The sequence below is a fragment of the Xyrauchen texanus genome, chromosome 38 (genome assembly GCF_025860055.1).
Source record: "Xyrauchen texanus isolate HMW12.3.18 chromosome 38, RBS_HiC_50CHRs, whole genome shotgun sequence".
In the NCBI taxonomy this organism is placed as follows: Eukaryota; Metazoa; Chordata; class Actinopteri; order Cypriniformes; family Catostomidae; genus Xyrauchen; species Xyrauchen texanus.
The window spans coordinates 3906182-3934096 of NC_068313.1; the positions used below are offsets into that span (position 1 = coordinate 3906182).

The window sequence follows — 27915 nt, forward strand, 5'->3', positions numbered from 1 at the left end:
TTGCTGTCAACTCTCAATATGAGATCCAAAGAGCTGTCACTATCAGTGAAGCAAGCCATCATTAGGTGGAAAAATCAAAACAAACTCAGAGAGATAGCAAAAATATTAGGTGTGGCCAAATCAACTGTTTGGAACATTCTTAAAAAGAAAGAACGCACCGGTGAGCTCAGCAACACCAAAAGACCCGGAAAACAACTGTAGTGGACGACCGCAGAATTCTTTCCCTGGTGAAGAAAACACCCTTCACAACAGTTGGCCAGATCAAGAACACTCTCCAGGAGGTAGGTGTATGTGTGTCAAAGTCAACAATCAAGAGAAGACTTCACCAGAGTGAATACAGAGGGTTCACCACAAGATGTAAACCATTGGTGAGCCTCAAAAACAGGAAGGCCAGATTAGAGTTTGCCAAACAACATCTAAAAAAGCCTTCACAGTTCTGGAACAACATCCTATGGACAGATGAGACAAAGATCAACTTGTACCAGAGTGATGGGAAGAGAAGAGTATGGAGAAGGAAAGGAACTGCTCATGATCCAAAGCATACCACCTCATCAGTGAAGCATGGTGGTGGTAGTGTCATGGTGTGGGCATGTATGGCTGCCAATGGAACTGGTTCTCTTGTATTTATTGATGATGTGACTGCTGAAAAAAGCAGCAGGATGAATTCTGAAGTGTTTCGGGCAATATTGTCTGCTCATATTCAGCCAAATGCTTCAGAACTCATTGGACGGCGCTACACAGTACAGATGGTCAATGACCCGAAGCATACTGCGAAAGCAACCAAAGAGTTTTTTAAGGGAAAGAAGTGGAATGTTATGCAATGGCCAAGTCAATCACCTGACCTGAATCCGATTGAGCATGCATTTCACTTGCTGAAGACTAAACTGAAGGGAAAAATGCCCCAAGAATAAGCAGGAACTGAAGACAGTTGGAGTAGAGGCCTGGCAGAGCATCACCAGGGATGAAACCCAGCGTCTGGTGATGTCTATGCGTTCCAGACTTCAGGCTGTAATTGACTGCAAAGGATTTGCAACCAAGTATTAAAAAGTGAAAGTTTGATTTATGATTGTTAATCTGTCCCATTACTTTTGGTCCCTTAAAAAGTGGGAGGCACATATACAAACTGTTGTAATTCCTACACCGTTCACCTGAGTTGGATGTAAATACCCTCAAATTAAAGCTGAAAGTCTGCAGTTAAAGCACATCTTGTTCGTTTCATTTCAAATCCATTGTGGTGGTGTATAGAGCCAAAAAGATTAGAATTGTGTCGATGTCCCAATATTTTTGGACCTGACTGTATACATACATTTATATATGTATATACACACACACAAATGTTTTATATATTAACATACACATAAAATAAATAGACATTCAAGTGAAATACAGTAAAGATAATATATTGATACTTTTACACAAATGTTGGCATGCATGGTGTTAAAGATACATGTGTATACACAATAATATACTGCAATATTAATACACAAATCTTTTATGGTCATTTGTGATGATAAATGGCATTAAATAACATTCTTGCAATACTGGCACATGTATAAACGTGTTTTGGACCGTTGGAGAGCATACTGTATAATGCATAGTTTATCAGGTATACATTTCCAAATATGACTACTACAAATGGAGAATGCATACACACAGGGTGGCCAGATGTCCCATTTTCTATTGTCCTGACTTATTCTGAAAAAGTCATGTTTTGTTCCATATTTCCCCTCTCCTAAAATGAATCAAAGTGTGCACACCAAGTGTTAGCAATAAAAAAACAAAAAAAACATTTTTAAACAAAGTTTTGAATTTGACAAGGAGCATGCAAGTGAAGGACTTTTTGCTTATCTTTCTGTTGTGCACAGCCCTAGTTTTCGCATATACCTCTGTAAAGATCTCCTCCAAGGGATGACATTTGACGCAGTGGCTCGAAGGTGAGGGTCTTTATTATTAACAAAAATGATCACAAATAACAAAACAACATGCACGGAGCACTCCGTTCAACATGAACAGCCGTCTTAATGACACCGCCCCCTAACTCTCATGTCACTCCTCCTTTTATGGAGGCCCTCTGGCTGATTTTTATGCCGCTCTCCCCGTGCTCACTGAAATTAGAGACAGGTGTTAGACATAATTTAGCTCAGGTGCAAGCGCCCTTACCGCTTTTCTCTCCCGGACGGGCGCTTGACCACGCCCCCGCTGCCACATTTCCCCACCGCCCGCCTCAGGCCGGGGCGTCATCCGGCCTGTCTACCACTCCCCCCCCATTTCTGGAGAGGAGGTCGGCGACAGCCATCTGCACCCCCAGTCTGTGGACCACCTTGAATTTAAAAGGCTGGAGGGCCAGATACCAACGGGTGATCCGGGCGTTAGTATCTTTCATGCGATGGAGCCACTGCAGTGGGGCGTGATCCGAGCAGAGGGTGAAGGCCCGCCCCAGCAGGTAGTAACGGAGGGTGAGGACCACCCACTTGATGGCCAAACACTCCTCTTCCACGGTGCTGTACTTAGTCTCCCTTAAAGAGAGCTTACGGCTAATGTACAGCACCGGGCGCTCCTCCCCCTCCACCACCTGCGAGAGTACGGCCCCCAGCCCTCTGTCTGAAGTGACCGTCTGCAAAACAAAAGGGAGAGAGAAGTCAGGTGCATGAAGAAGCGGCCCCCCACAAAGTGCGGCTTTAACCTGCATAAACGCCTGTTGACACTGCTCCGACCATTGAACCGGATCTGGAGCCCCCTTTTTAGTGAGGTCAGTCAGCGGGCTGGTGACATCCGAATAATTAGGCACAAACCTTCTATAATAGCCAGCCAGCCCCAGGAACTGCCTCACCCCCTTTTTGGTCTTAGGTCTAGGGCAAGTCGCAATCGCCGCGGTCTTATCAATTTGGGGACGCACCTGGCCATGACCCAAGTGGAACCCCAGATACCGTACCTCCACACGCCCAATCGCGCACTTCTTAGGATTTGCTGTGAGCCCCGCCCGTCGCAGCGATCTCAGGACGGCCCTCAGATGTTGCATGTGCCGCTGCCAATCATTGCTATAAATGATAATATCATCTTAATAGGCAGCGGCGTACGCGGTGTGTGGTCTGAGAATCCGATCCATGAGGCGCTGAAACGTGGCCGGAGCCCCAAACAAACCGAAAGGAAGCGTCACAAATTGGTGTAATCCAAACGGCGTCGTGAAGGCTGTTTTCTCACGGGACATTGGTGTCAAGGGGATCTGCCAATAGCCCTTTGTTAAATCCAAGGTCGAATAAAATCGAGCAGTACCTAACCGATCGAGCAGTTCATCAACACGGGGCATTGGGTACGCGTCAAATTTAGACACCGCGTTGACTTTTCTGTAATCCACACAGAATCGAAAGACCCATCACTCTTGGGAACAAGAACAACCGGGCTGGACCAATCACTGTGGGATTCCTCTATTACGCCCATATCAAGCATCACATCTAATTCCTCCCGTACTATTTTCTTTTTATGTTCGGGTAAGCGATAGGGGCGGCAACGCACCACCGCGCCCGGCTCGGTCTCGATGTGGTGCTGTATGATGTCTGTACGGCCCGGTAGAGGGGAAAACACATCCGCAAATTCCTTTTGTAATTCGGAAACCTCTGTGAGTTGACGCGGTGAGAGGTGGTCTCCACAAGTAACTGGAGTGTTAAGGTTGTAGTTTTTGTTTACCTCCGGTCCGAGCTCCGCCCTCTCTGGTACTACCGTGGCCAATGTCACAGAGGCCGCCTCCTCCCTCCATAATTTCAGGAGGTTGAGGTGATAAATTTGACGTGCGCCCCCTCTATCGGTACGTTTAACTTCATAATCGAGATCCCCTACTCGTCGTGTGACCTCAAAGGGTCCTTGCCACTTGGCGAGTAATTTAGAGCTCGATGTTGGGAGTAATACGAGTACCTTATCTCCCGGTGCAAATTCCCGTAGCCGAGCACCCCTGTCATACAGCCGGCGTTGGCGTTCTTGAGCTTGGAGCAAATTCTCCTGTGTTAGTCGCCCCAGTGTGTGGAGTTTTGCTCTAAGATCGAGAACGAAATGAATTTCATTCACGCTTCACGGATGATGTCAAGGACACCGCGGGGGCGTCGCCCGTACAGCAGCTCAAACGGGGAGAACCCTGTGGAGGCTTGTGGGACCTCTCGTACTGCAAACAACAGGGGGGTCTAGCCACTTATCCCAATTTCTAGCGTCATCGTGTACGAATTTACGAATCATGTTCTTGAGCGTTTTATTAAATCGTTCCACTAGGCCATCAGTCTGCGGATGGTAAACGCTAGTGTGAATCGATTTAATGCCCAAGAGCTCGTAAAGTTCGCGAAGTGTTCGTGACATAAAAGTCGTGCCTTGATCGGTGAGGATTTCTTTCGGAATCCCCACCCGGGAGATTATCTTGAAGAGTGCCCCTGCAACACTACATGCGGAGATGTTGCTCAGAGGCACTGCTTCCGGATATCGCGTCGCGTAATCCACTAGGACTAACACGAAGCGATGTCCGCGTGCTGACCGTTCTAATGGCCCGACGAGGTCCATCCCAATTCTTTCGAAGGGGACCTCGATTAATGGTAGAGGGCGCAATGGCGCTTTTGGGGTGGCCGGTGGGTTTACCACCGTGACATTCTCGGCACGCCGCACACAGCCTGCGGACGTCACCGCCAATGCCCGGCCAATAGAAACGGGCTATTAGACGGAGAAGTGTTTTCCGTTCCCCTAGGTGACCGGCCATAGGATTATAGTGAGCCGCCTGGAAAACCATTTCCCGGCGGCTCCGTGGAACCAATAATTGTGTTACTTCCTCCTTTGTTTGAGCGTCCTGCGTCACTCTATATAACCGATCTCTAATCATGGCAAAATAATGGTATGCAATGGCGATGCCCGGCCGGAGCTGTTGACCATCAATTACTCTCACTTGGTCAAGAGCATGTTTAAGGGTTTCGTCCCGCAACTGCTCTAGAGGGAAGTCCCCTTCAGGGAATTCCCTGAGAGGAGGAGCGGCCACCACGCCCCTTCCCTCGTCATTCCGAGCAGCCGAGGACGGCCCCGGCTCCGCCTCCCCTGCCAAAGCATCGCACACCGCACACCTCTTTATGCAGGACCCATCCGCACAAATACCCTCTAACATATCTTTAAAATTCGGCCAATCAGTACCCAAGATTAGCGGATGGGTGAGGCGGGAACTAACCGCTGCCTCCACACTATGATTTTTTCCCCTGAATTTAATCGCCAAAGTCACCATGGGATACTTGGATGAACAAATTCCCGGGTTTCGGCACCAGTGTAAAGATCTCCTCCAAGGGATGACACTTGACGCAGTGGCTCGAAGGTGAGGGTCTTTATTATTAACAAAAATGATCACAAATAACAAAACAACGTGCACGGAGCACTCTTTCAACAGCCGGCTTAATGACACCGCCCCCTAACTCTCATGTCACTCCTCCTTTTATGGAGGCCCTCTGGCTGATTTTTATGCCGCTCTCCCTGTGCTCACTGAAATTAGAGACAGGTGTTAGACATAATTTAGCTCAGGTGCAAGCGCCCTTACCGCTTTTCTCTCCCGGACGGGCGCTTGACCACGCCCCCGCTGCCACAACCTCACTTCAAGATTGTTCAAGAAATATATGATCCGAAATTTTCTTCTGCCTTCACCAAATCTGAAGCTGTCATATATAATGTTCTCACTTTTGTGCAGCTGGACTATCAGAAATGACTGCAGTATGGCAACACATGTTTCCTTTCTCTTGGTCCAGCTCTTGAAATAATACTACACATTTTCAATGGTCTGCGTGCATACTTTCTTTCTCAAGAAATATGTTCAATTTTCAGTGACCCTTTGACTAAACTTTGGATTGCTTCGCACTCAAGCAAACACCCACTTTTAACCGTGCACTGGAGATAGTATAGCAAGACCTGATATCTAAGCCTGTAGCTTTGCATATTCATGACCTGAGAAAAGTCTTGCAGGCCAGGCTGGAGGAACCATTCATACCCACTGACATTAAAAAGCAGTTGGATGCCCTGGCTTGACATGCAAGCAGATGATTTCTTTTGTGCAGTGAGAAATGTATATTCAGACAATATTTATTTATTTTGAGGTGGATTCCGCTCACTGCAGAACACAGATACACTTGAGTGGGCCTAATGAGAGACATCCCAGAGTGAAAAGACATTTAGAGCAGCCTCGAACACTTCTACTCCAGAATCCACACTCTCAGTTTGATTGACGAAACCACGCTCTTTGATGAGTGGGCTTGTGCAAAAATCAATGTCAATCATCGCATCACTGAGTGTAACGTGAACAAGATGGCCGTGACTGAGAGATGGACATTTTTCATGAGCTGGAGAACTAGACCATCAACATCGGAGTCTTGGCCAAGGTCGTGGTGTTTGTTTTATGCCTGCCTGGGACATCTGCATCTGTGGATCATGTGTTCTCATTAATTAACGCAGCCTGGACACCGGATAAATCTCAACTCAGTGTAACAGTCATAAAGGCAATGCTCTGTAATTTACGATAAACCCTTGAAAGACAAGTGCACACTGATAAAAATTGCTGCCAGCGAAAAGTACAAGGTGACAACAGTTACAGATGCGGATGCACCCTCTAAATTGCATTGATCTGCGCCTAGGTAAGGATACATCAATGAAATGTTTGCTGGGGCTGTCCCATTTTCCACAAGTAGGAATCTGGTCACCCTTATACACAGCAAAATCGTGAGTTAAAATCCTAGCGTTACAGTGTTTTATTGATATTCTATTGATGTAAACTACGCCCTCTGGCAGGTGAAAATATGCCGAGTTGAATCTGATTAGTAGTATAATTTGGAACATCCGGGACATTTACGTGGTGTGCACGATGAAACTATCTGAAGCTTTTCTCAGAAGCCATTTTCTTTTGAACGCCGAGTAGAGCAGGAGAGGCCAGATCTTTTATTAACAGAAGATGCACTGCAAGTAAGTATGTTTTTTTTCTAATTCAAAATATGTATTTTATTAAATCAGATGGGCTTTATCATGATTAACTAGAATTTCCATAAGGGCTTATCCTAATCCATTTAAATTAATAAGGATATCTACTTTAAAGCATGGGCTAGTTATTTGAAATAACCAAGATAGAAAGATGTTGGGATTTAATAGCTATTTTATCAGTAAATTGGATTGAATATCAAGTTTACAGTAGTTTTACTTATTGTAATGTAGAAATCTGTAGTTGTAGTGCTTGTGTTAAACTGTACAGTACTTAGGCGACCTTCACAGTTGTACAGTTTTACCGCTAGCGTCTCGTGTGCAAACCCTCAAAACTGCTGCTTTAGACCTAATTGATGTACTGGCAAATGTATTACTCATGTATATATGTGCCTTTTTGTAGGCTGTTAAATTGAAATAAAATTATTCATCAAATTTAAGATAAAAAATTTACCTTCATTTAGGTGTCTTGAGATACATTTTAAAGCTTGAGTTTCCTTTTTAAAATGCATTGCACCTGCACAAGATGTCTAAAAAAAAAAAACAGTAGGACAAGGTGCAATGATCCAAGTAGTGATGACTAGTTCATGAACGAATCGTTCTTTTTAGTGAAAATAGTTGAACCAGTTCACAAAATCGGACTGAATCATTTCGAGTCAATACTGATCCACAAGTTACTCTATCTTAAAGGAATAGTTAACAACTTCTCTCATTGTTCACTTACTCTGTTGCCATCACAGATGTGATGACTATCTTTCTTCAGCGGAACACAAATGAATATTTTTAGAAGAAAATAGAACTGTCATGTCCTTATAATGGAAGAACATTGGTGCCAGCATTTTGACTGCCCAAAAGTCACATTTAGGCAGCATAAAATAATAAGTCAATCAATTAATGTCTTTTGAAGCAAATCGATAAGTTTGTGTTTAAATTTATTTGATAATTGAAACGTTATTAACCTAAAAAGCTGTCTCTCAGAAATGCCTGACACAATGCCTGAGTAATATGATCATAGAACTGATAATATCTGCTTTTCCTAACTCTTCTTTGCAATGAACCACTCAAGCTAGTTCACAAATCGGACTGAATCTGCTCAAGAATCCGCTCGAGAATCGCCTTTTTCTGAGGTGTCCGACATTCTGAGAACCGATAAGCTGCTGACATTGAACATGTGTGTGATTAAGGGGTGAAATGTATGTTTCTGGTGTTTTTTGATTGATTGTTTAATCGTTTTATCAACGCATGGTGATGATTCAACCGCAACAGTTCTTGAGTCAACAGTACATGGAGTCATTCGCTGCAGTTCTCGAGTCAACAACACTGATCTGAGGAGCAGTTCTCAATTCAAGAATATATAGAGTCGTTCACAGCAGTTCTCGAGTACACTGAAATGAGAATCGTCTCTTTCGGACAAATACTGAGAACTGCTGATCAGTGAGCAGCTGATGAGGATGTGTGAAACGAGGAATTGAATGAGGGGGCGAAACGTTTCAATCGAGAGATGTAAATTAATTTTACTGTTGAGTATTGTGCATGCAGGTTATATCTGGAGTTGTTATGAACTGGATCATGGATTATAAATAAAAGAGTGAGTTAATTAAGACTAGTTTAATCACTGTTTTAGACTTCAGTGTCAGTATTGGGTGCTTTAGGTGCATAACTTTAATGTCGGATGTATTGGAAGATCACTGAATGAAACACTGATGACAATAAACACCCTTATTATTATAACTTAATTAAATTACATTTAAGAATCAGCAATATGCATCTACATATGGCTTTATTGAATGTGTTTGAGCATGTATTCTACAATGCCGGTGTATTAGTTATGTACTGTGACGTGATTACGCGATGACCTAAATTAACTGGTGAATAATTTTTTTGAGCCAGTTCATTGAAATGAACCATCTGAAACATCTGGTTCGCTGAAAAGAATCGGACTTCCCATCACTAGATCAAAGACCATTCTGCAATTGTCAAACTTATGCGTTTGGAGTGAACGGCCTCCAGAGATGGAGGTCTTTGGCAGTTGTTTCTTGACTCTGCATTGCTCTCCTCTCAGTGTCACACTGCATAAGCATTAGGTACGTAAATACAACTGTATTTAATGAAAAACACTCTGGTACCTCCGGAGTTCATAGTAGTACTGGCTACTGTGCAAATTTTAAGGTTAACATAGAACCGTCTATTGAAGCGTTTCTTTACTCGTTTTACAACAGCAACTACAGCATACAGTTGTGGCCAAAAATATTAGCACCCATGGTAAATATGATCAAAGATGAAAAAAAATCTGCATTGTTTATTCTTTTGATCTTTCATAAGAAACATCACATAAATCTAACCTTTAATTGAAGGAAAGCAATTGAGATGGGAAATAACTCATTATTAAATATTTTTCTCCAAAACACGTTGGCCACAATTATTGGCACCCCTAGAAAATCTTATGAGTAAAATATATCTGAAGTATATTCCCATTCATATTTAAAATTTTTTAGTACACCTGCGTGACAAGGAACATGAAATTGTTCAGCTATGACTTTGTGGCAGGGCGGAGGGTGGGTCCCGTATTAGGCTAATTATGCCTCTGTGAGGGTTAAAGGCTGACTGCAGGGGATCCTGCGGGAGAGAGAGATCGTTTACGGACATGTCCGTCATGTGTGTGTTTATGTTGTCTTTTAAGTTTACTATTAAAATATGATTTACATCGTCAAGCCGGTTCTCACCTCCTTTCCATTGATCACTTTACAGACTACATTTACATTTATGCATTTGGCAGACGCTTTTATCCAAAGCGACTTACAGTGCACTTATTACAGGGACAATCCCCCCGGAGCAACCTGGAGTTAAGTGCCTTGCTGAAGGACACAATGGTGGTGGCTGTGGGGATCGAACCAGCGACCTTCTGATTAAAAGTTGTGTGCTTTAGCCCACTACACCACCACCACTCCACAATATGATGTAACACACGGGCCAAATTCCCTTAATCATCAATCACAATGGGTTAGACTAAAGAATGTAGTTCTGATGTCCGGCAAAAGATTGTTGAGCTTCACAAAATGGGAAGTGGCTAAAAGAAAATAACCAAAGCAATAATTAACAAGTTCCAATCAACTGGAGATCTTATGAATTGGCCTGGAAAACGATGTGTGTGTATATTGTCTCCACGCACATTGAGATGGTTCAATTAGCCAAAGAATCTCCAAGGATCACAGCTGGAGATTTGCAGAAATTAGATGGGTCTTGGGGTCAGAAAGTCTAAAAAAAATATATCAGACATCACCTATATCGCCACAAGTTGTTTGTGGGGGTTTCCAGAAAAAAGCCTCTGCTTTCATCCAACAAAAAACTCAAGTGTCTGTAGTTTGTCCGACACTACTGGAACTTCAAATGCGACCGGGTTCTATGGTCAGATGAAACAAAAACAAAAAAGCTTTTTGGCAGCAAACACCAGAGATGGGTTTGGCACACACAGAGATGAAGTATCCAATGCCCATGGTTAAATGTGGTGGTGGATCTTTAATGTTGTGGGGCTGTTTGTCTGCCAGAGGTTCTGGACATCTTGTATGGATACATGGCATCATGGACTCTATCAAATATCTACAGATAAAAAATCAAAACCTTGCTGCCTCTGCCAGAAAGCTTACAATGGGCCCTGGTTGGTTCTTCCAGCAGGACAATGATCCAAAACATACATCAAAATTAACACAAAAATTGTTCAATGACAACAAAATCAAGGTTCTGCCATGGCCATCCCAGTCCCTTGACCTGAACCCTATTGAAAATTTGTGGGGTGAACTGAAGAGGAGAGTTCACCAACATGGACCTCTGAATTTGAAGGATCTGGAGAGATTCTAGAGGAATGGTCACAGATCCCTTGCCAGGTGTTCTCCAACCTCATTAGGCATTATAAGGGAAGACTCAGAGCTGAAATCTTGGCAAAGGGAGGTTGCAAAATGTATTGAATAAAAGGGTGTCAATAATTGTGGCCAATGCTTTTTGAGGAAAATATGTATTTAATAATGAGATTTCCCCTGTTTCAATTGTTTTACTTCAATTAAAGGTTAGATTTGAATGAAAGATTAAAAGGATAAATTATGCAGATTTCACAGACTTTCACAGACTTCTATGCTCATATTTACCAAGGGTGCCAATATTTCTGGCCACAAATGTACATATTTAATACAAAGTTCCCTGAAATAAAATGGTAAAAAATATGCAGTTCATATGTGCCAAAGTTTAATAGAGGTATATTGAACGATTTTTATGTTTATATAATTTTAAATGTTAAAACAGCATCATGTTGGTGAAAGTTCAGTTCCAGAAAATTAATAAAGCTGCTGAATTGATTCTATTTCACAGATTCCATTACTGAAGGCAAGTGCTCTTTTCACTTTAAAGCATATTAATTGGTGTTATTGTTATCATGCTTTTTTCTGTCCACGGTGCAAAGCAGATTTGATTTATGCAATGGAGCAGACTTGACTTAAACATTTAAACAATTACAAAAAGAGTAGTTTTTTCAGCCCCATTTTAAAACAGATTTTACACTTTTTAAAACCCTTCTGCAAAATTCTACTAATTTTCCAGTACAAACAGCACAGAAAATGTGGGGTAAAATCAGCAGATTCTGTCTGGGCCTGCAAAAGACCTAAAACAGCAGAGCAAGATATGAATTTTGAGCAACATCAGCAAAGGTGACAAACTGCTCATTTACTTCTCATGTGTTTTGATAGTCCATTTGTAATTATTATTTCAAATTTGATGTGTTGCTCTGTTAAAGGAATAATTCACCCCAAAATTTTAGTTGGCAGCATTTATATTATCATGTCATTCTAAACTCGTAAAATTTTCTTTCATTTGCCAAAAACAATGGGAGGTATTTTAAAGGATGTCGCAATCACTGATTCCCATAAAAAAAGCATTCGCTAGTGATACACTTAAAAAGCACAAGCAATGTCATAAATGTAGTCCTTACAACCTGTGCATAATATTCCAAGGCATCTGAAGGCATACAATGACTTTGTTTGAAAAAAGGACAGAGAATTCAAGTTATTTCCTCTCACATAATTTTAAACTGTGCACAAATCCAAAATGGCAACATTTCAATAACATCAAACATCATTGGTCATTGTCATCGTGCATGTCTTGTGACCAGCTGTCCTGATTTCATGAAACAAGAACAGTGAGGTTTGATGTTTCACTGTATTGGATCTGAGCACTGCTTTTTTTATTTGATTTAAGAATGATTCAATATTCTCAAAATAATGAACTCTCAACATTGAGGAACTTAAATGGGGATCCTCAAAGTGATCATGTGCCTTCACATACACCTTCAAGACCTGGAATAATGACGGACAAGTTGCATGGAGTCCTTTTATCACACTACTTTTTGGGTGCTTTATTTTTTTTAGCTTTAAATTTAGTTTTGTGCTCTGCAGAAGTTAGTTATTTGCATATGAGTTGATATGAATGTGGTAAATAATGACAGAATTAAAATTGAGTGAACAATTCCTTAAATGTTGTTACTTTTTGTTGTTACTGTTGGTTTGTGCTGCATTGAAAGAAAAACCAAGTGGAGAAGATGTCCTTGAAGAGTACAAAGCCACCAATACAGGGTCAAATAAGATAAGATGAGTTCTTGCCAACATATTGGTGGGGCTCTTGACAGAGACTCTGGTGAGCCATATTTCTATATTTGATTGTTGATTGCCATGTACCATATAATACATAAATGTTTATATATACAGTATATGTATAAGGAAAAAGAGAGATGTGCCTGACAATGAGGCCTGACATCCTGAAGGAGTTCATTCACTCCTGAATGGATGAAGGTGTTCGGAGAACTGTGAAATAGTGTAAAAATATATTAAAATATTTAACAGTCTCTCTCTGGGCAGTGGGTTTATGCTTTTTGTTTTTTTTTTGCTTTATGCTTTTGCTCCTCGCGACAGCCCCTCCCTGGCGAATTCCCCTGAGGAAGGGCCTTCTTTCTCAGGGACGGGGCACTCTCTGGCATCTGCGCCCAGACCTCTGGAACCTCCACGTCTGGCCCCTGGATGGGATGCGGAAGATCTAAGTGGACTACCACCTGTCGTCGTAGACACGATCAACCAAGCCAGAGCTCCCTCTACCAGGCAACATTATACCCTGAAGTGACACTTGTTTGTGAATTGGTGTTCTTCCCAGTCCAAAGACCCGCAGAGGTGCGCAGTCGGGTCAGTACTCTCATTCCTGCAGGAGAGGTTGGAGGGGAGGCTGTCCCCCTCCACCTTGAAGGTGTATGGTGCCGCTATTGCGGCCCACCGCGACACAGTAGATGGCAAGTCTTTGGGTAAGCACGACTTGATTATCAGAGCCGCCCAGAGGTTGAAACCTCCTCGGCCAAGCCTGTGATCTCTCAGTGGTCCTCTCGGGCCTTCAGTGTGGCATCCTCGTGGGCACTTGCAAATGGCACCTCCCTAGCAGACATATGCAGAGCAGCGGGTTGGGCAACACCCAATACCTTTACAAGATTTTACAATCTCAGGGTTGAGTCAGTTTAATCCCGTGTTCTCTCAGGTCCGAGCCAGTAGAACGCGATCACGTCCACTCTTATCCCAGGAGATCCCACTAACTTGGCTGACTCCTCCCTAGTCGTCTGGTCTTCAGGAATTACCCGACCAGACCCACTACGAGTACTGAAACTACTCTGTACTGGAATAGGTGCTCCACAGGATGGGCCCCATGTGGATTAATCCCCCTGTGTGTATTTTCTGTGGTACGGTCCCCTTGCGAGCAGACCCGCAACTCTCTTGGGCATTCCCCGCTGCCACCGGTCGCCGTGTTTGTAGCAACTCTCCCCTCTCAACAGGTAGGATCTACCACCGCGTCATTTTCTACATCGTGATGTATTTCACCACTCTTTACCTCCCCTAGCCTGGGCATGTGTGGTCTCCACAGAGTCTTTTCCCCCTGAAAGAATAGGAATTTGAAAAGAACGCCTTCCCCGATGCGTGTGATAGCGTTAAGATGGCCCTCTTGTTCCCATGCCTGGCACGTCACCTTGTTCCCCCCTTCTGGGTGTCGGGAACCAGAAGGCTATGACAATTTTATGGGGCGTTGGGGAAGGGTACGTGCAGTGTGACATGGCCTGTCGCTTTGGCACACAACTGCTGTACTATTGTACAACTATTGTAACCTCCGTTTCCTGATGGAGGTAATGAGACGTTGTGTCCTCCCGGCCACGATGCTGAACCGAGCCACTGTTATGGCCGGACCTCATTCTCGGCTCCACAGGGCAAAATCCTGAATGGACGGACACATTTCCCTCCCTTTATACCCATATGTCAGGGGTGGGGCATGCAAATTCGGTCTGCCAATTTCTCATTGACATTCTCATCGCCTTTTCTCACATTCAGAGTTGCACGTGGCTTTCAAGAGAGACCCGTGGTGTCGATTCTTCGACACAAAGTCCCGTCAAACCCTGGCGGGTTGGTAACGCTGAGGACTCGGCTGGACTCCCACCCTCGGGTGCGGCGGCTCAGTCGTAGGCTGACGCGGAGCTGACAGCCATGCTTGCCCGGGCAGCTGCGAGTGTTGGACTGGAGTGGAATCCTCCGCCTCCCCCCGAACCCTTGCAGCTCGACGATTGTTTCCTGGGGCCAGAGCGCCAGTCACGGCCACGCTCCACCCCCGTTCCTTTCTTCCCGGAGGTGCATGAGGAGACCATGCGCGTGTGACAGGCAACTTTTACTGTCCGCACGCGATCCATGAGCTCCTCCACTCTCACTACCCTCGACGGCGGGGCGACAAGGGGCTACGCAGTGATTCCCCAGGTGGACCAAGTGGTCGCGGTGCACTTATGCCCACATAACGCCTCCACCTGGAGAATCCTTATTTCCTTTAGAATTTTATTTCGCACATGCCCAATGGGCTGCGGTACCGACATTTTCCAAAAAAGCCCCTGGGTTTCCTCAGCCCCTGGTCTCTATTTCACACCGGTCACCCCGGACTTCCACGCGCCCAGCCGTGGCACAACACCGCCCCCAAGCCACCGGTCTCCGTGGGCTACGAGGGCGAAATTCTTTCTCCCCTGTCCCAGGCTGTTCCGGGAGCGGTCACTAGGAGCCAGGTAAGTGCTTCAATGTCGCTAGACTCAGCAACCCGGGCTCCACCCCGTCGCGAGGCCGCGCCTGCTGGTACGTCCGATGCTATAGTCCCCTTGGTACCTCTCGCACGGAGTTTGGGGAAGGTCACGATAGAGCCTGTCACTCCAGCCGAGATGAAGAAGGGGTTTTACAGCCCCTACTTCATCGTACCCTAAAAAGGTAGCGGGTTGCGGCCTATCCTCGACCTGCGAGTTCTGAACCGGGCTCTGCACAGACTCCTGTTCAAGATGCTCACTCAAAAACGCATTGTAGCGAGCGTCCGCCATCTGGATTGGTTCGCGGCGGTAGACCTGAAGGACGCATACTTTCATGTCTCGATCCTTCCTCGACAAAGACCCTTTCTCCGGTTTGCCTTCGAGGGTCAGGCATATCAGTACAATATCCTCCCCTTCGGCCTGTCCCCTCACGCCTTCACGAAGGTCACAGAGGCAGCCCTTGCCCCACTGAGGGAAGCGGGCATCCGCATCCTCAACTATCTCGACGACTGGCTAATCTTAGCTCACTCGCGAGACATGTTGTGCTCACAGGGACCTGGTGCTCAGGCACCTCAGCCGCTTGGGGCTTCGGGTCAACTGGGAAAAGCGCAAGCTCGTCCCGGTTCAGAGCATCTCTTTTCTCGGTATGAGTTGGACTCGGTCTCAATGATGGTGCGTCTCACCAGCGAGCGCGCACATTCAGTGCTGAGCTGTCTGCATACGTTCAGACGGAACACGTTGGTCCCACTGAAATCCTTTCAGAGGCTTCTGGGGCATATGGCATCCTCAGCGACGGTCACGCTGCTTTGGTTGATGCATATGAGACAGTGCCCTCCAGCACTGGCTACAGACCCGAGTCGAGAGACGATTATGGCGCCACGGCACACAGGCTTGTTGCCGCTCTCTCAGCCCCTGGTCAGACCTAACGTTCTTACGGGTCTCCAGGCACGTCGTGGTTATGACAGATGCCTCCCAACGGGGCTGGGGCACCGTATGCAGCGGGCACTCAGTCGCCGGCCCTTGGACTGGCCCGTGACTGCGTTGGCACATAAACTGCCTCGAGTTGCTGGCAGTACTACTTGACCTGAGGAGGCTTTTGCCATTGATCCGGGGCAAGCACGTGTTGCTCCGGACAGACAACACAGCCACGGCGGCGTATATCAACCGCCAAGGTGGTCTACGCTCTCGCCGCAAGTCACAGCTCGCATAATAATTTTATTTAATGCTTTATTTATTTGGTAATTTATTTAGCCTAATTTAATATGGGGAATTTTGCTGACATTTTTTCAAAAGTATAAACAATATTTTTATAGAATAGGGCTATAAGTTAGTGTTCCAAAAAAGCACACTGAAGCTTTTCGCCTAGTATTGTTTATTATTTTTAATTTAAAACATCTTTGTGCACAGAAATTATGTTTTTTTGTATTATGGGGTAATTCCATGACTGCCGTTTATTATTTTGTATGGTGTGGAAAAGCAACTTTAATAAATAAACGGATGGCTACCATGATAAAATTTATCACAAACAGTGGCTATTCATTTGTTCTCCGTGCACTTGTCGATATGCATGATACGAGATATTTGTGATGGCACTCCTGGAAGTGTCACGTTTGCAGCATCGGATCTATATGTCGTTAAAATCACTCCATAATCACATACAATAAATTAGCTTTCAAGGATGTATACTGTCGTCATGATTAACACAGGCTAACAATTGGGGTAAATTCGGTCATGTGACTACATTTATTATTTAATGACAATTTTCTCAACAAAAACTTTTTCCAAACCAGTTTTTCGTGACATTTGAAGTATCGACATGGAAAATAATTATTTTAAGAGACTGGAAAGAAACTTGAAAGGTTAAAACTGATGTTTGTTTTTCTCCTTTATAGTAATGCTGCAGCATTTATGAGCATCTAGATACAAGCACAAAGTAATCTTCTAGCCACTGGGAGAAGTAGAGACAATATTGACAACTATTACATCGCCCTGGATAAGAAGCTGATCCCTTGTCAAGTGGTTGGTTCTCTGGGTGCTTTTGAATAATTTTCCAATATCCACTTTTTTTTTAACCTATCCTATGATGACACTGTGGTCAACTTCTACTTTTTCTCCATACAGCTGTCTACAGGATAGATGTTGGCAAAACAAATGTCTCCAAGAGTGAAAGAACTGAGAGTAATGCTACACAGTGAACATTACAATGCATTTAGAGTGGTTGATGGTAATGCACAGGATTCAGAATACCTATGGACCAAGTGAGACATATGTTGTGCCTTTGCATTGTTTTTTCAAGGCAGTGTAATGTGTGAATTGTTGTAAGAACCCTACAATTGTTTTACATATTTACATGTATTAAAAACATAGAACATGAACAAGACATTTTAAAAACAGTTATTGTGAAATGTTTTATTAAAAATGTTTGCAAAATGTCTGAAAAGTGCATTGTTTTTGTGGGTTAATTTTCATAATTATTTAGGTCTAAACCTACAAGGACCAAAATAAATAAAAAATGTATTATTGAGGATGTCTGTGGTAATGACATAAAATGGCATGAATAATTACTAGTACACTAATACTTTAACTACTATTCTTTAAAAAGTCATTATTTGTGTCCTTCTGTTACACTGTAATTTGTTTCATCTACTGTACTCGCTCAAGTGTTAGATTAACTTAAGTTATCGAGTTAACTCTGAGAGTTAGGTGTTTAAAATTGAGGAAGTTTCATTTTACTCACTGAAGTTTTAGATTAACACTCAAAGGGAGTTATCAAATGAACTCCATGAGAGTTAAATGTTCAAATCTGTGGCAGTGTTAATTTTATTAACACTTTTAATAGTTTTAATTTTACTTAGGCCAGTGTGGATTATATAAACAACAGAAAAGTGTTAAAATTAACTCTCATAGAGTTAAATTAACACTGGCAATTTTGCTGTATAGAAATAATGATTATCAGAATAAGTAACATGATAGAATAGCATTTACAAGGGTGAAACATTGCTTTACCCAGGGACAATAGTGGCCTTCACAACATTCATAGAAAAAAACAAAAACTGGCTGCTTGTTTGTCAATTGATTCCATTTCGGTCCAGTTTTGGTTTTACCCACCTCAGGCATACCGTCTAAATATGTTGAGTGTGCTTGCTCAACAAACACCGGTTGAGGTGGCATATTAGAATAACATGAGACCCACATAGACAGCATACATTATTGTAAGTCATAATTATTTTTAGGCAATTATTGACATTTAAAAAAACTAATGATGACTGAGATGCATTTACAAAAATCTTATTTTTAGTGGATTTCAAACCATCTATGAATGTTGTTTGGATCAAGTTTCTTAAAACCTTTCATGATTTAATGTGTTTTTGAATCAAAATCAAAAGTAACATTAAGTATCTGGTTAAGTACTAGAGTGCATCTCCTCCTCATGGACTGCTCCAAATTTGCCAGTTCTTGCTGTGAGATGTTACCCCACTCTTCCACCAAGATACTTGCAAGTTCCCGGGCATTTCTGGGGTAAATGGACCTAGCCCTTACCCTCTGATCCAACAGGTCCCAGACGTGCTCAATGGGATTGAGATCCAGGCTCTTCGCTGGCCATGGCAGAACACTGACCTTCCTGTCTTGCAGCAAATCACACTCAGAACGAGCAGTATGGCTGGTGGCATTGTCATGCTGGAGGGTCATGTCAGGATGAGCCTGCAGGAAGGGTACCACATGAGGGAGGATGATGTCTTCCCTGTAATGTACAGCATTGAGATTGCCTGCAATGACAACAAGCTCAGTCCGATGATGCTGTCACACACCACCCTAGACCATGACGGACCCTCCACCTCCAAATCAATCCCGCTCCAGAGTACAAACCTCGGTGTAACACTCATTCCTTCAAAGATAAACGCGAGTTCGACCATCAACCCTGGTGGGACAAAACCGCGACTCGTCAGTGAAGAGAACTTTTTGCCAGTCCTGTCTGATCTAGTGAAGGTGGGTTTGTGCCCATAGGCGACGGTGTTGCCGGTGATGTCTGGTAAGGACTTGCCTTACAACAGGCCTACAAGCCCTCAGTTCAGCCTCTCTCAGCCTATTGTAGACAGTCTGAGCACTGATGGCAGGATTGTGCATTCCTGGTGTAACTCGGGCAGTTGTTGTTGCCATCCTGTACCTGTCCTGCAGGTGTGATATTCGGATGTTCTGATCCTGTGCAGGTGTTGTTAGACGTGGTCTGCCACTATGAGGATGACCAGCTGTCCTTCCTGTCTCCCTGTAGCGCTGTCTTAGGCGTCTCACTGTACGGACATTGCCCTGGCCACATCTGCAGTCCTCTTGCCTCTATGCAGCATGCCTAAGGCACGTTCATGCAGATGAGCAGGGACCCTGGGTATCTTTCTTTTGGTGTTTTTCAGTAGAAAGATCTCTTTAGTGTGCTAAAGTATTAATTGTTTATGGTTCATTGAATAAGCATGGAAAACATCCCCTGTCTCAGGTCAGTTAGGATCACTACTTTATTTTAAGAATGTGAAAATGTCAGAATTCTATTAGAGAAAATGATTATTTCAGCTTTTATTTCTTTCATCACATTCCCAGTGGGTCAGAAGTTTACATATACTTTGTTAGTATTTGGTAGCATTGCCTTTAGATTGTTTTACTTGGGTCAAACTTTTTGGGTAGCCTTCCACAAGCTTCTCACAAAAAGTTGCTGGAATTTTGGCCCATTCCTCCAGACAGAACTTGTGTAACTGTGTCAGGTTTTTATGTCTCCCTAACCACAAATTTTCAATCAGATTGAGGTCAGGGCTTTGCGATGGCCTCTCCTATGCCTTGACTTTGTTGTCCTTAAGCCATTTTTCCACAACTTTGGAGGCATGCTTTGGGGTCATTGTCCATTTGAAAGACCCATTTGCAACCAAGCTTTAACTTCCTGGCTGATGTCTTGAGATTTTGCTTCAATATATACACATAATTTTCTTTCCTCATGATGCCAACTATTTTGTGAAGTGCAGCAGTCCCTCAAGCAACAAAACACCCCCACAACATGATGCTGACAACCCCATGCTTCACGGTTTGGATGGTGTTCTTCGGCTTGCAAGCCTCACCCTTTTTCCTCCAAACATAACGATGGTCATTATGGCCAAACTGTTCAATTTTTGCTTCATCAGACCAGAGGACAATTCTCCAAAAAGTAAGATCTTTGTCGACATGTGCACTTGCAAACTATAGTATGGCTTTTTTATGGTGGTTTTGGAGCAGTTGCTTCTTCCTTGCTGAGCAGCCTTTCAGGTTATATACAGTATATATATATATATATATATATATATATATATATATATACCAACCGACCAATCAAAACTTGGTCGACCAAGACTCTTCTCATCGACTAACCTTCAGTTGACTATCAGGGGGTAGCCCTAAGTCCAGCCATTACTTCCGTGACATAGCTACATCACTATGCAACACATTTGCATAATGTCCTCCTCAGGAATGCGTTACATTTTCAACACATGCTCTTAGCAGTTGACCAATCACAACAGGCTGAACATGCTGACCAATCAGATCAGACTGGGCTTTTGGAAAGGGGGACTTTAAAGAGACAGGAGCTACAACAGAGCATTTCAGACAGCGGGTAAAAGATGGTCTGCAATAATGTACAGTATGACAAAAATAAAGTGTTTTTGAGCATTAAAGCATGTATTCCAGTAGACCCCCAAAATAAAATTATGAACCTGTAAATGAGCATAATATGGGCTCTTTAATCAAAACTTTACAATGTGAATGCTTTTCATTTATATATTATTTCATTACTTTTAAGTATAGATGTTAATGCATTTGTTCACCCAAAAATGAAAATTCTCAGAATATACTCACCCTCATCCCATCCCAGATGTGTATGACTTTCTTTCTTCTACAGAACACAAACAAAGGTTTTTAGAAGAATACTGTATTTCAGCTCTGTAGGTCCATATAATGAAAGTGAATGGGTGCCAAAATCCATATAAGGTCATCATAAAAGTAATCTATACAACTCCAGTGGTTAAATCAATGTCTTCTGAAGTGATTTGATAGGTGTGGGCGACAAACAGATCAATATTTATGCCTTTTTTTTAACTACAAATTCTCCTCTCTGCTCAGTCAATCTCCACTTCAGTTTCACTTTCACATTCTTCTTCTGTTTTTAGTGATTCACTTTCTTAATGAATATCACCCCCTTCTGGGCAGAGAGGAGAATTTATTAAAAAAAAATACTTAAATATTGATCTGTTTCTCACCTACACCTATCATATTGTGTCTAAACACATGAATTTAACATGAGTTATGGATAACTTTTATGCTGACTGATTGGTCAGCTAGCCCAGTATGTTGTGATTGGTCAACTGCTTTATATGGATTTTGGAGCTTCAAAATGTTGGCATCCATTCACTTCCATTGTGAGGACCAATAGAGCTGAAATATTATTTTTAAAATATTCATTTGTGTTCCGCAGAAGAACTAAAGTCATACACATCTGGTATGGCATGAGGGTGAGTAAATGATGAGAGAATTTATTTTTTGGGGTGAGCTATCCCTTTAAAAGCTTCCTGTTCTCATTTACCTGTGAGTCTAGTGCCTTCCTAAAATGTTTTTTTTCATGGCCTAGGATTATGATAATTGTAAATGACCGTTCACACGTACTCATATTTACAAAAGTTTTATGAATGAGGCCTAAAATGTGTCAAGTGAGAGAGAACAAGAGCCCAGTCAGTTACATTATATATCAGTAGGTAATCATTGGGGACAAACTGTTAAGAATGAGGGTTTATTTCATTGTCCAGGAATTTTGTAGATAACTCACTTTAATCTCAACAGTTTGCAACACTTTTGCTTTTAATTTCTTCTAATTGTTTTTCTTATTTTCTCCTCTTCCTCTTTATCACCTGATCTTTATTCTCTTTTTTATTTCAATTCTACCTCTTTGTATTGCTTCTCTCTACACCATCCCTCTATCTCTATACTCTTCTATGGCTTTATCTCTTCTCTTACAGTAAAGATATAGTGCGCTCTTTGTGCGTGCCTGATTTTCCTGACCCTTCAGAGCTATACTGGCAGTATCTGGATTTGGCCACCTTTATCCTCCTATATGTCCTTCCCCTGCTCATCATCACTGTTGCCTACTATGCTGTTGCCCGCCGTCTCTGGCGGCGAAATGCCATTGGTGACGTCACCAGCGAACAGTACTTCCTTCAACGCAGGAAGAGGAAGAGGACCATTAAGATGCTGGTGTTGGTCGTTGTAGTATTTGCCGTTTGCTGGTTCCCTTTAAATTGCTATGTGGTGCTGCTCTCCAGTCAAGTAATTCAGTTCAACAATGCTATTTACTTCAGTTTTCACTGGCTAGCTATGAGCTCCACCTGCTACAATCCTTTCATTTACTGCTGGCTGAACCAGGGCTTCAGAACTGAACTCACTTTCCTGCTGGGCATGTGCAGAAATGTCCAGAGGCGGGGTCAAGGGAGAAGGACACACAGTGGCGGTCAAGGGGAGGTTCCTGATCCATTGGCCTTGCCTAGTGCTGGGTTCCACAGGACTGCGTGGCCAGAGAGCCAAGCCTTCTCGCAACAATCCAATCCAAAAGAGAGCCATGCTCTTAGGTCCACCTCTCTCGGCCAATCAGGGAAGACAGATATTCTATCGGTGGAGCCAATTGTTGCTGTGAACTGACTAAATCTCTCAAATGTCCCTCAGGGCGGTACAATTAGTGCTTCTGGATATTAGGCTTTTAAAAACCAGTGGTTATCAAGTGGACCTCCTATTTATATTCAAGTTTACAGGTTACAGTGAGGCACTTACAATGGAAGTGAATGGGGCCAATTTTTGGAGGATTTAAAGGCAGAAATGTGAAGCTTATAGTTTTATTAAAGCACTTACATTAATTCTTGTATTATTACTAACATTAATTTGTGTATTATTTGACCTGTAAAGTTGTTTAAATCGTCGTTTTCGTTTTAGGTTGTATGACGTTACATTGTCATGGAAACGAAGTGGCAAAATTGGATATAATTGTACATGGAAAGGTTGGTAAGCAATTATATCACACTAAAAATATGTTTACACACAAGTTGTTCACATCTTATTGCTATACTTTTGAAACAGTGAGTATTTTAACGTTCAACAATTGTTTAATTTATTTCCATTGTAAATGCCTCATTGTAAATCAGATTTTAGTTTTTTAAAGGAAAGGAGGGATGAGTTGAAATAATTTTTTTGTGGTAATCAACATTTGAACTTGTATTGAACCTGGAATATTCCATTAAGTCAGGGGTGAGGAACATCAGGCCTCAGGGCCCTATAAGGCCTGTGAGACCATTTTACCTGACCCGTAAGCCCATTTGCGAAATAATTTGAAAAGCCAAAAAAATAAAATGGCCTTGTTTCAATGAACTGTAAAAAGAATAAAATAAATACAATTAAAATATTCATTAAAAATATTTTGAATGATAATAACGCAAAATATTGTACATTAGACAGACTTTTCAATCTTTTTTCGTGACGCTTGAGCACGTAACGCAATGCGTACACTAATTTTAACCCACAATCAGAAATTGCAAGCAATTATCTGGCCTGCAAATCATTTTGTAAAAACTCAATTGGCCCTTAATGGGAAAAAGGTTCCCCACATTGTCTGTGTTATATGTGTTCTAGAAAAAATTAAGAAAATAACTGTCACCACAACAAAGGTACGATCAATGAACAGGTGTTTTGTTTATTCCAGAAGAATCTGAACATATTTCTTGTTGTTTGAAGACGAGTGGCTTCATCAATTGGAATATCCACCATGTTCCGCACTCATTGATGGCATGGAGTGCTGCTGAAGTCACTTTACTGATGGTGTAAATAGCAATCATTGGAGAAAACAACCTTCATGATTAACCGCTAGATCATTTCAATATGATTTTGTTTTTAAAGTGTGAGGTTTACCATCATGAAGCTCATTTTCATGTTATGTGTCAGTTACAACAGCTGATTTGTTTGCTCTGATTGTATTAAATTGAAGGAACTGTGTAGAAATTCTGTATTTATTGTGTATAACTTTGTATGCTATAATAAGAATGTTTGAATTAATATTCAGTGGTCTGAAAATATTTAGGCTTTGCAGATATTGTATATTTTGGGGGCATACTCATGGTGGCAGCTCTCACACTAATGCGGCTCTAGGAGAAACACTTAGTTAATTTAGATGTTGGCTTAAATGTATTTCTTCCTTTTTCTTTTTTATTTGGTGGTTTGAGTAAAGCTCAAGTTTTAATGGAAAATAAAAATGGGCATATTGTGCGAAAATGTCAGATTTAATCATTTAATAGCATAATGAGACAAAATGATCTACTTATCTGAGGAGCGAAATTTTGCACAATAGCTGCATCTCTTTATTAAAATCCATCTGAGAGATCCATCCGTATGCCTAAATTATCACTTGGATTCAAATTTTAAAAATGTATTTCAAAGGTGACATGCAGGTACTGCTGCTCTTTTTAAATATAATGAGGATGAATACTCTCTTGTATCCCAGTTTAATGTGCAGAGACGACTATACTGTAAGTAAGCCATTAATTGGTTGACTTGTTGTGTAAGTGTTAACACTGTGGTGATTTAAAAACATAGCTATTTTTGTTTGATTGCCCGACATGTCAGTTTCTGGCTCAACCGATGACATGTTGTGAGAACAATAGAACATGGGGGTGGAGTGTTAGGAGTGTTTGGGGAGCCTGTTTGGAAAAATTTTATTTTTCAAATCTGCATAGTACTGCTAGTGGTGCAGAAATTGCATTACTTTTACAGTAAAGAAAAGGAATAGTACTGTATATAGCTGAAGTAATTGCAGTAAAGCTGCAGTGAAATCACAATATACACACATTTTTGTAAGTTACTTTGGTAGGAACATTTCTGGCAAGAATATAAATGTACATAAAATGCAAATAAATGTAAATGTTTTTTTTTTTTCTCAAACATACACTGTCAACATTTAATTAAAAAGAGAAATTATTTAAAGGAATAGTTCACCAAAAAATAAAATTTCCGTCATAATTGACTCACCCTCGTGTCTTTTTAAATGTCTTGTCTTTCTTTTGTGGAACACGGACCTTGATATTCATTAAGATATCTCCTTTAATGAATGTCAATGTCTGTGTCATCAATATGGCAGTGATAGTGATTCACTCTTAACCAGAGGTCTGCATTCCCGATTAGATTTCTTGCGGCGCGGGATTAAATTTGAAAGCGGGTGTGGACGGTACGTCCATGAGATGTGGGTGGTCAGAGAATAGCCCGAAAAATCTTATGTGGATGTTTATTTTTTTAATTAATGCAAAAAAAAAAAAAACCATATCTTTTTTTTTAATAACATAAAATAAATGTGCACAGCTTGTGCATTAAATGATCCAATATTTAGAGCAGGCAGGTAGTCAATGGGGCTTTAGAAGAATGGCAGAGCAAAGCGCACACTGTCCTATCCTCATCAAAGGATGTGAAGCTCGGAATAGAAAATTGTCAAATTAGTGTTAAGAAACCAATTTCAAGCAAGTCAAATTGGCGTAATTTTCACACGTCATCTGATAATAGAAATAACAGAAAAATAAAAACTTTCTTATTTGTGTACACTTGTCTATTTGTATGGCTTTTGCTCTATGTGGAAAACAAATGCGGGAAGGAAATCACTGCGGGCAGCGAGCGGGAGAACATGGAGTAAAATTCAGCGGGAGCATTTGGGTGTGGGATAGAAACTTCTGGGAGTGGGATGGAAAAACCAGTCCCTTGCAGACCTCTACGTTCAAGATTCAGCAATGATGCAAAAGTATCATAAAAGCAGTCCATCCTACTTGTGCATGATATACCAAGTCTTCTATAGGCATACATCATTGAAGTAAAAAAAATATCCTGATATCCAATTAATGTTGAGATTTTCATTGAAACATTACTTAAATTTCAGGTTTTCATCGTATGCCTTCAAGTGACTTGCAGGGTCAATTTTTAAGCTTTAAAGTGAGTCAACTGCCAAAAGATGGACTGGGATATTCATTTTATGTTCAGCAGAAGAAAAGTTGTAATTAAAAAATCGGATTTGTAAAGACATGAGGCATGTAAATTATGACAGCATTTTCCTTTTAAGATGAAGTGTTACTTTAAAATTACTGCCTCAATAAACTTCCTTATTCAGGGCTTCCTGAATTATTACTATTAGTGTATGTTAAACCCATGTTTACGGAGTTCTTGGTCATTTGGCTTTGTAATTGATGCATTTTAAGTATTACAACAATGTAAGAAAAAAATAAAAAATAATTTAATTGTTCAATCATCTGAAAATGTCCTCTGTTATCATCTTAAGATTGACCCTCATTAGTCATTATTAAGAACATTTGTCTCATTCATGTTAGAGTTTTTGTCCTAATCAAATGACAGGACAAGTTGTTTCTATTCCTATGGCTGGCTGATATAGCTACTCAAATGATACCTCAATATTTTTCAGCCTGTTGAAGATATTACATTTATATCTCCATAATTATGCATTTGTTCTGAAATGCCTGTTGTGACAAAAACAATAATTAAACAAATATGCATCAAGATAAGAGACACCGGGATCCAAATTATATTTTAAAAGATAGTTTATTCTTTTAAAAGAGGTTTGTTCACAAAAATATCACGACAGCTACCTCGCAATAGGAACAAGACCTAACTCACACAGAAAACACATGGCCTATTTATACCCCCCGTCCTCAAAGTCCCTTCTTCTGTAATTTTCCACTCAATCCCAGTAAAACCCGATCTAGCTAGTTTTTAGAAATACCAATGGCTCTTCTAAGCCCCCTGGGTTTACGGTCTTTACATCTGTGAGGTCATAAAAAGGCCATATAAACGCTATCTTGTCCTGAAGACAGTGGTCCTTTGTTGAGCTTCACTGAGTTTCACACCCGTGAAACTCAACAAAAGGCTTTATTTATGCTAAATAATCCCTCTGTCTTTCCCGTACTCATATTGAGGAATTCAAAAGGCTTTTTCCCTTGATCATCTGTTTTACTGTGTGTGTGTGTCTCTGTGCCTGCCAGGTGAAAAAGAAAATACTTAGAGGAGAGAAATTGAATCGAAAGAAAATCCACATAATGCCTTAAAGAAAGTAAAATATAAATTTTCCACAACATGCCTTAAAAGTGTTTTCCCCTATTGTTTTAATCAGAGGAACCATCATTTCAACCTAACAGCCACTGTAGCCATTGAACCCAGAAATTTTAATTATTATTGTGGGACCCAGTCAAATTTGGTCTATTAATATATTACAGAATTTGTATTATGTATTAATTATTATTACTTGCAATGTAATATGAGTGCAGGAGAAAATCAACACATTTTTCTGCATCATTCACAGCATATTTCTTTTGGATAATGGTCACAATACCTTAATAAAATCCTAATTGTGCAACTGAGATAAAAATGAGTTGAACATTTTCACAGGAACATCTGTGGCAATAGCATCATCGGGACCTATTCTGTCTAATTTGATTGTTTTGGTCATGTTCTGGCCACGTGTTTGAACCCCAATGATTGTCGCTTGCAGGCTATATTTATTATTATTATTATTATTATTGTTATTATTATTTTAAGAATTATAACTATTTTATACAAAAGTAGTATATGTCTGTTGTATTTACTTCACCTTCACGTGGAGCTTTTATTTGCTTTCACAACTGCTCTGACTGCTGAAAACAGCATATCATAAGCCCAGCCAAAATCTTTTAGCAAGTCAGTCCACTGTCGGCCATCTTTGGAATGCTCTTGGGAGGCTATTTCCAGTCATGCCAGTG

The 27915-nt window shown here is 41.6% G+C and overlaps 1 protein-coding gene and 1 long non-coding RNA gene across 2 annotated transcripts in view; both read left to right on the plus strand.

The window, feature by feature from the left end:
- Positions 1–22982, plus strand: part of LOC127631436 (G-protein coupled receptor 83-like) — a 35183-nt gene extending 12201 nt beyond the window's left edge. The window contains exon 4 of the mRNA XM_052109547.1: positions 22111–22982. Within this exon, the coding sequence (XP_051965507.1) occupies positions 22111–22786 (676 nt within the window). The 3' untranslated portion in view covers positions 22787–22982. The remainder of the gene's footprint in view (positions 1–22110) is intronic.
- On the plus strand, positions 12181–17464 carry LOC127631999 (uncharacterized). The gene is made up of 3 exons (XR_007969035.1): positions 12181–12645; positions 16984–17110; positions 17213–17464. It is a non-coding gene; the product is annotated as an uncharacterized LOC127631999 (long non-coding RNA).
- Positions 22983–27915: the final 4933 nt, after the last annotated feature.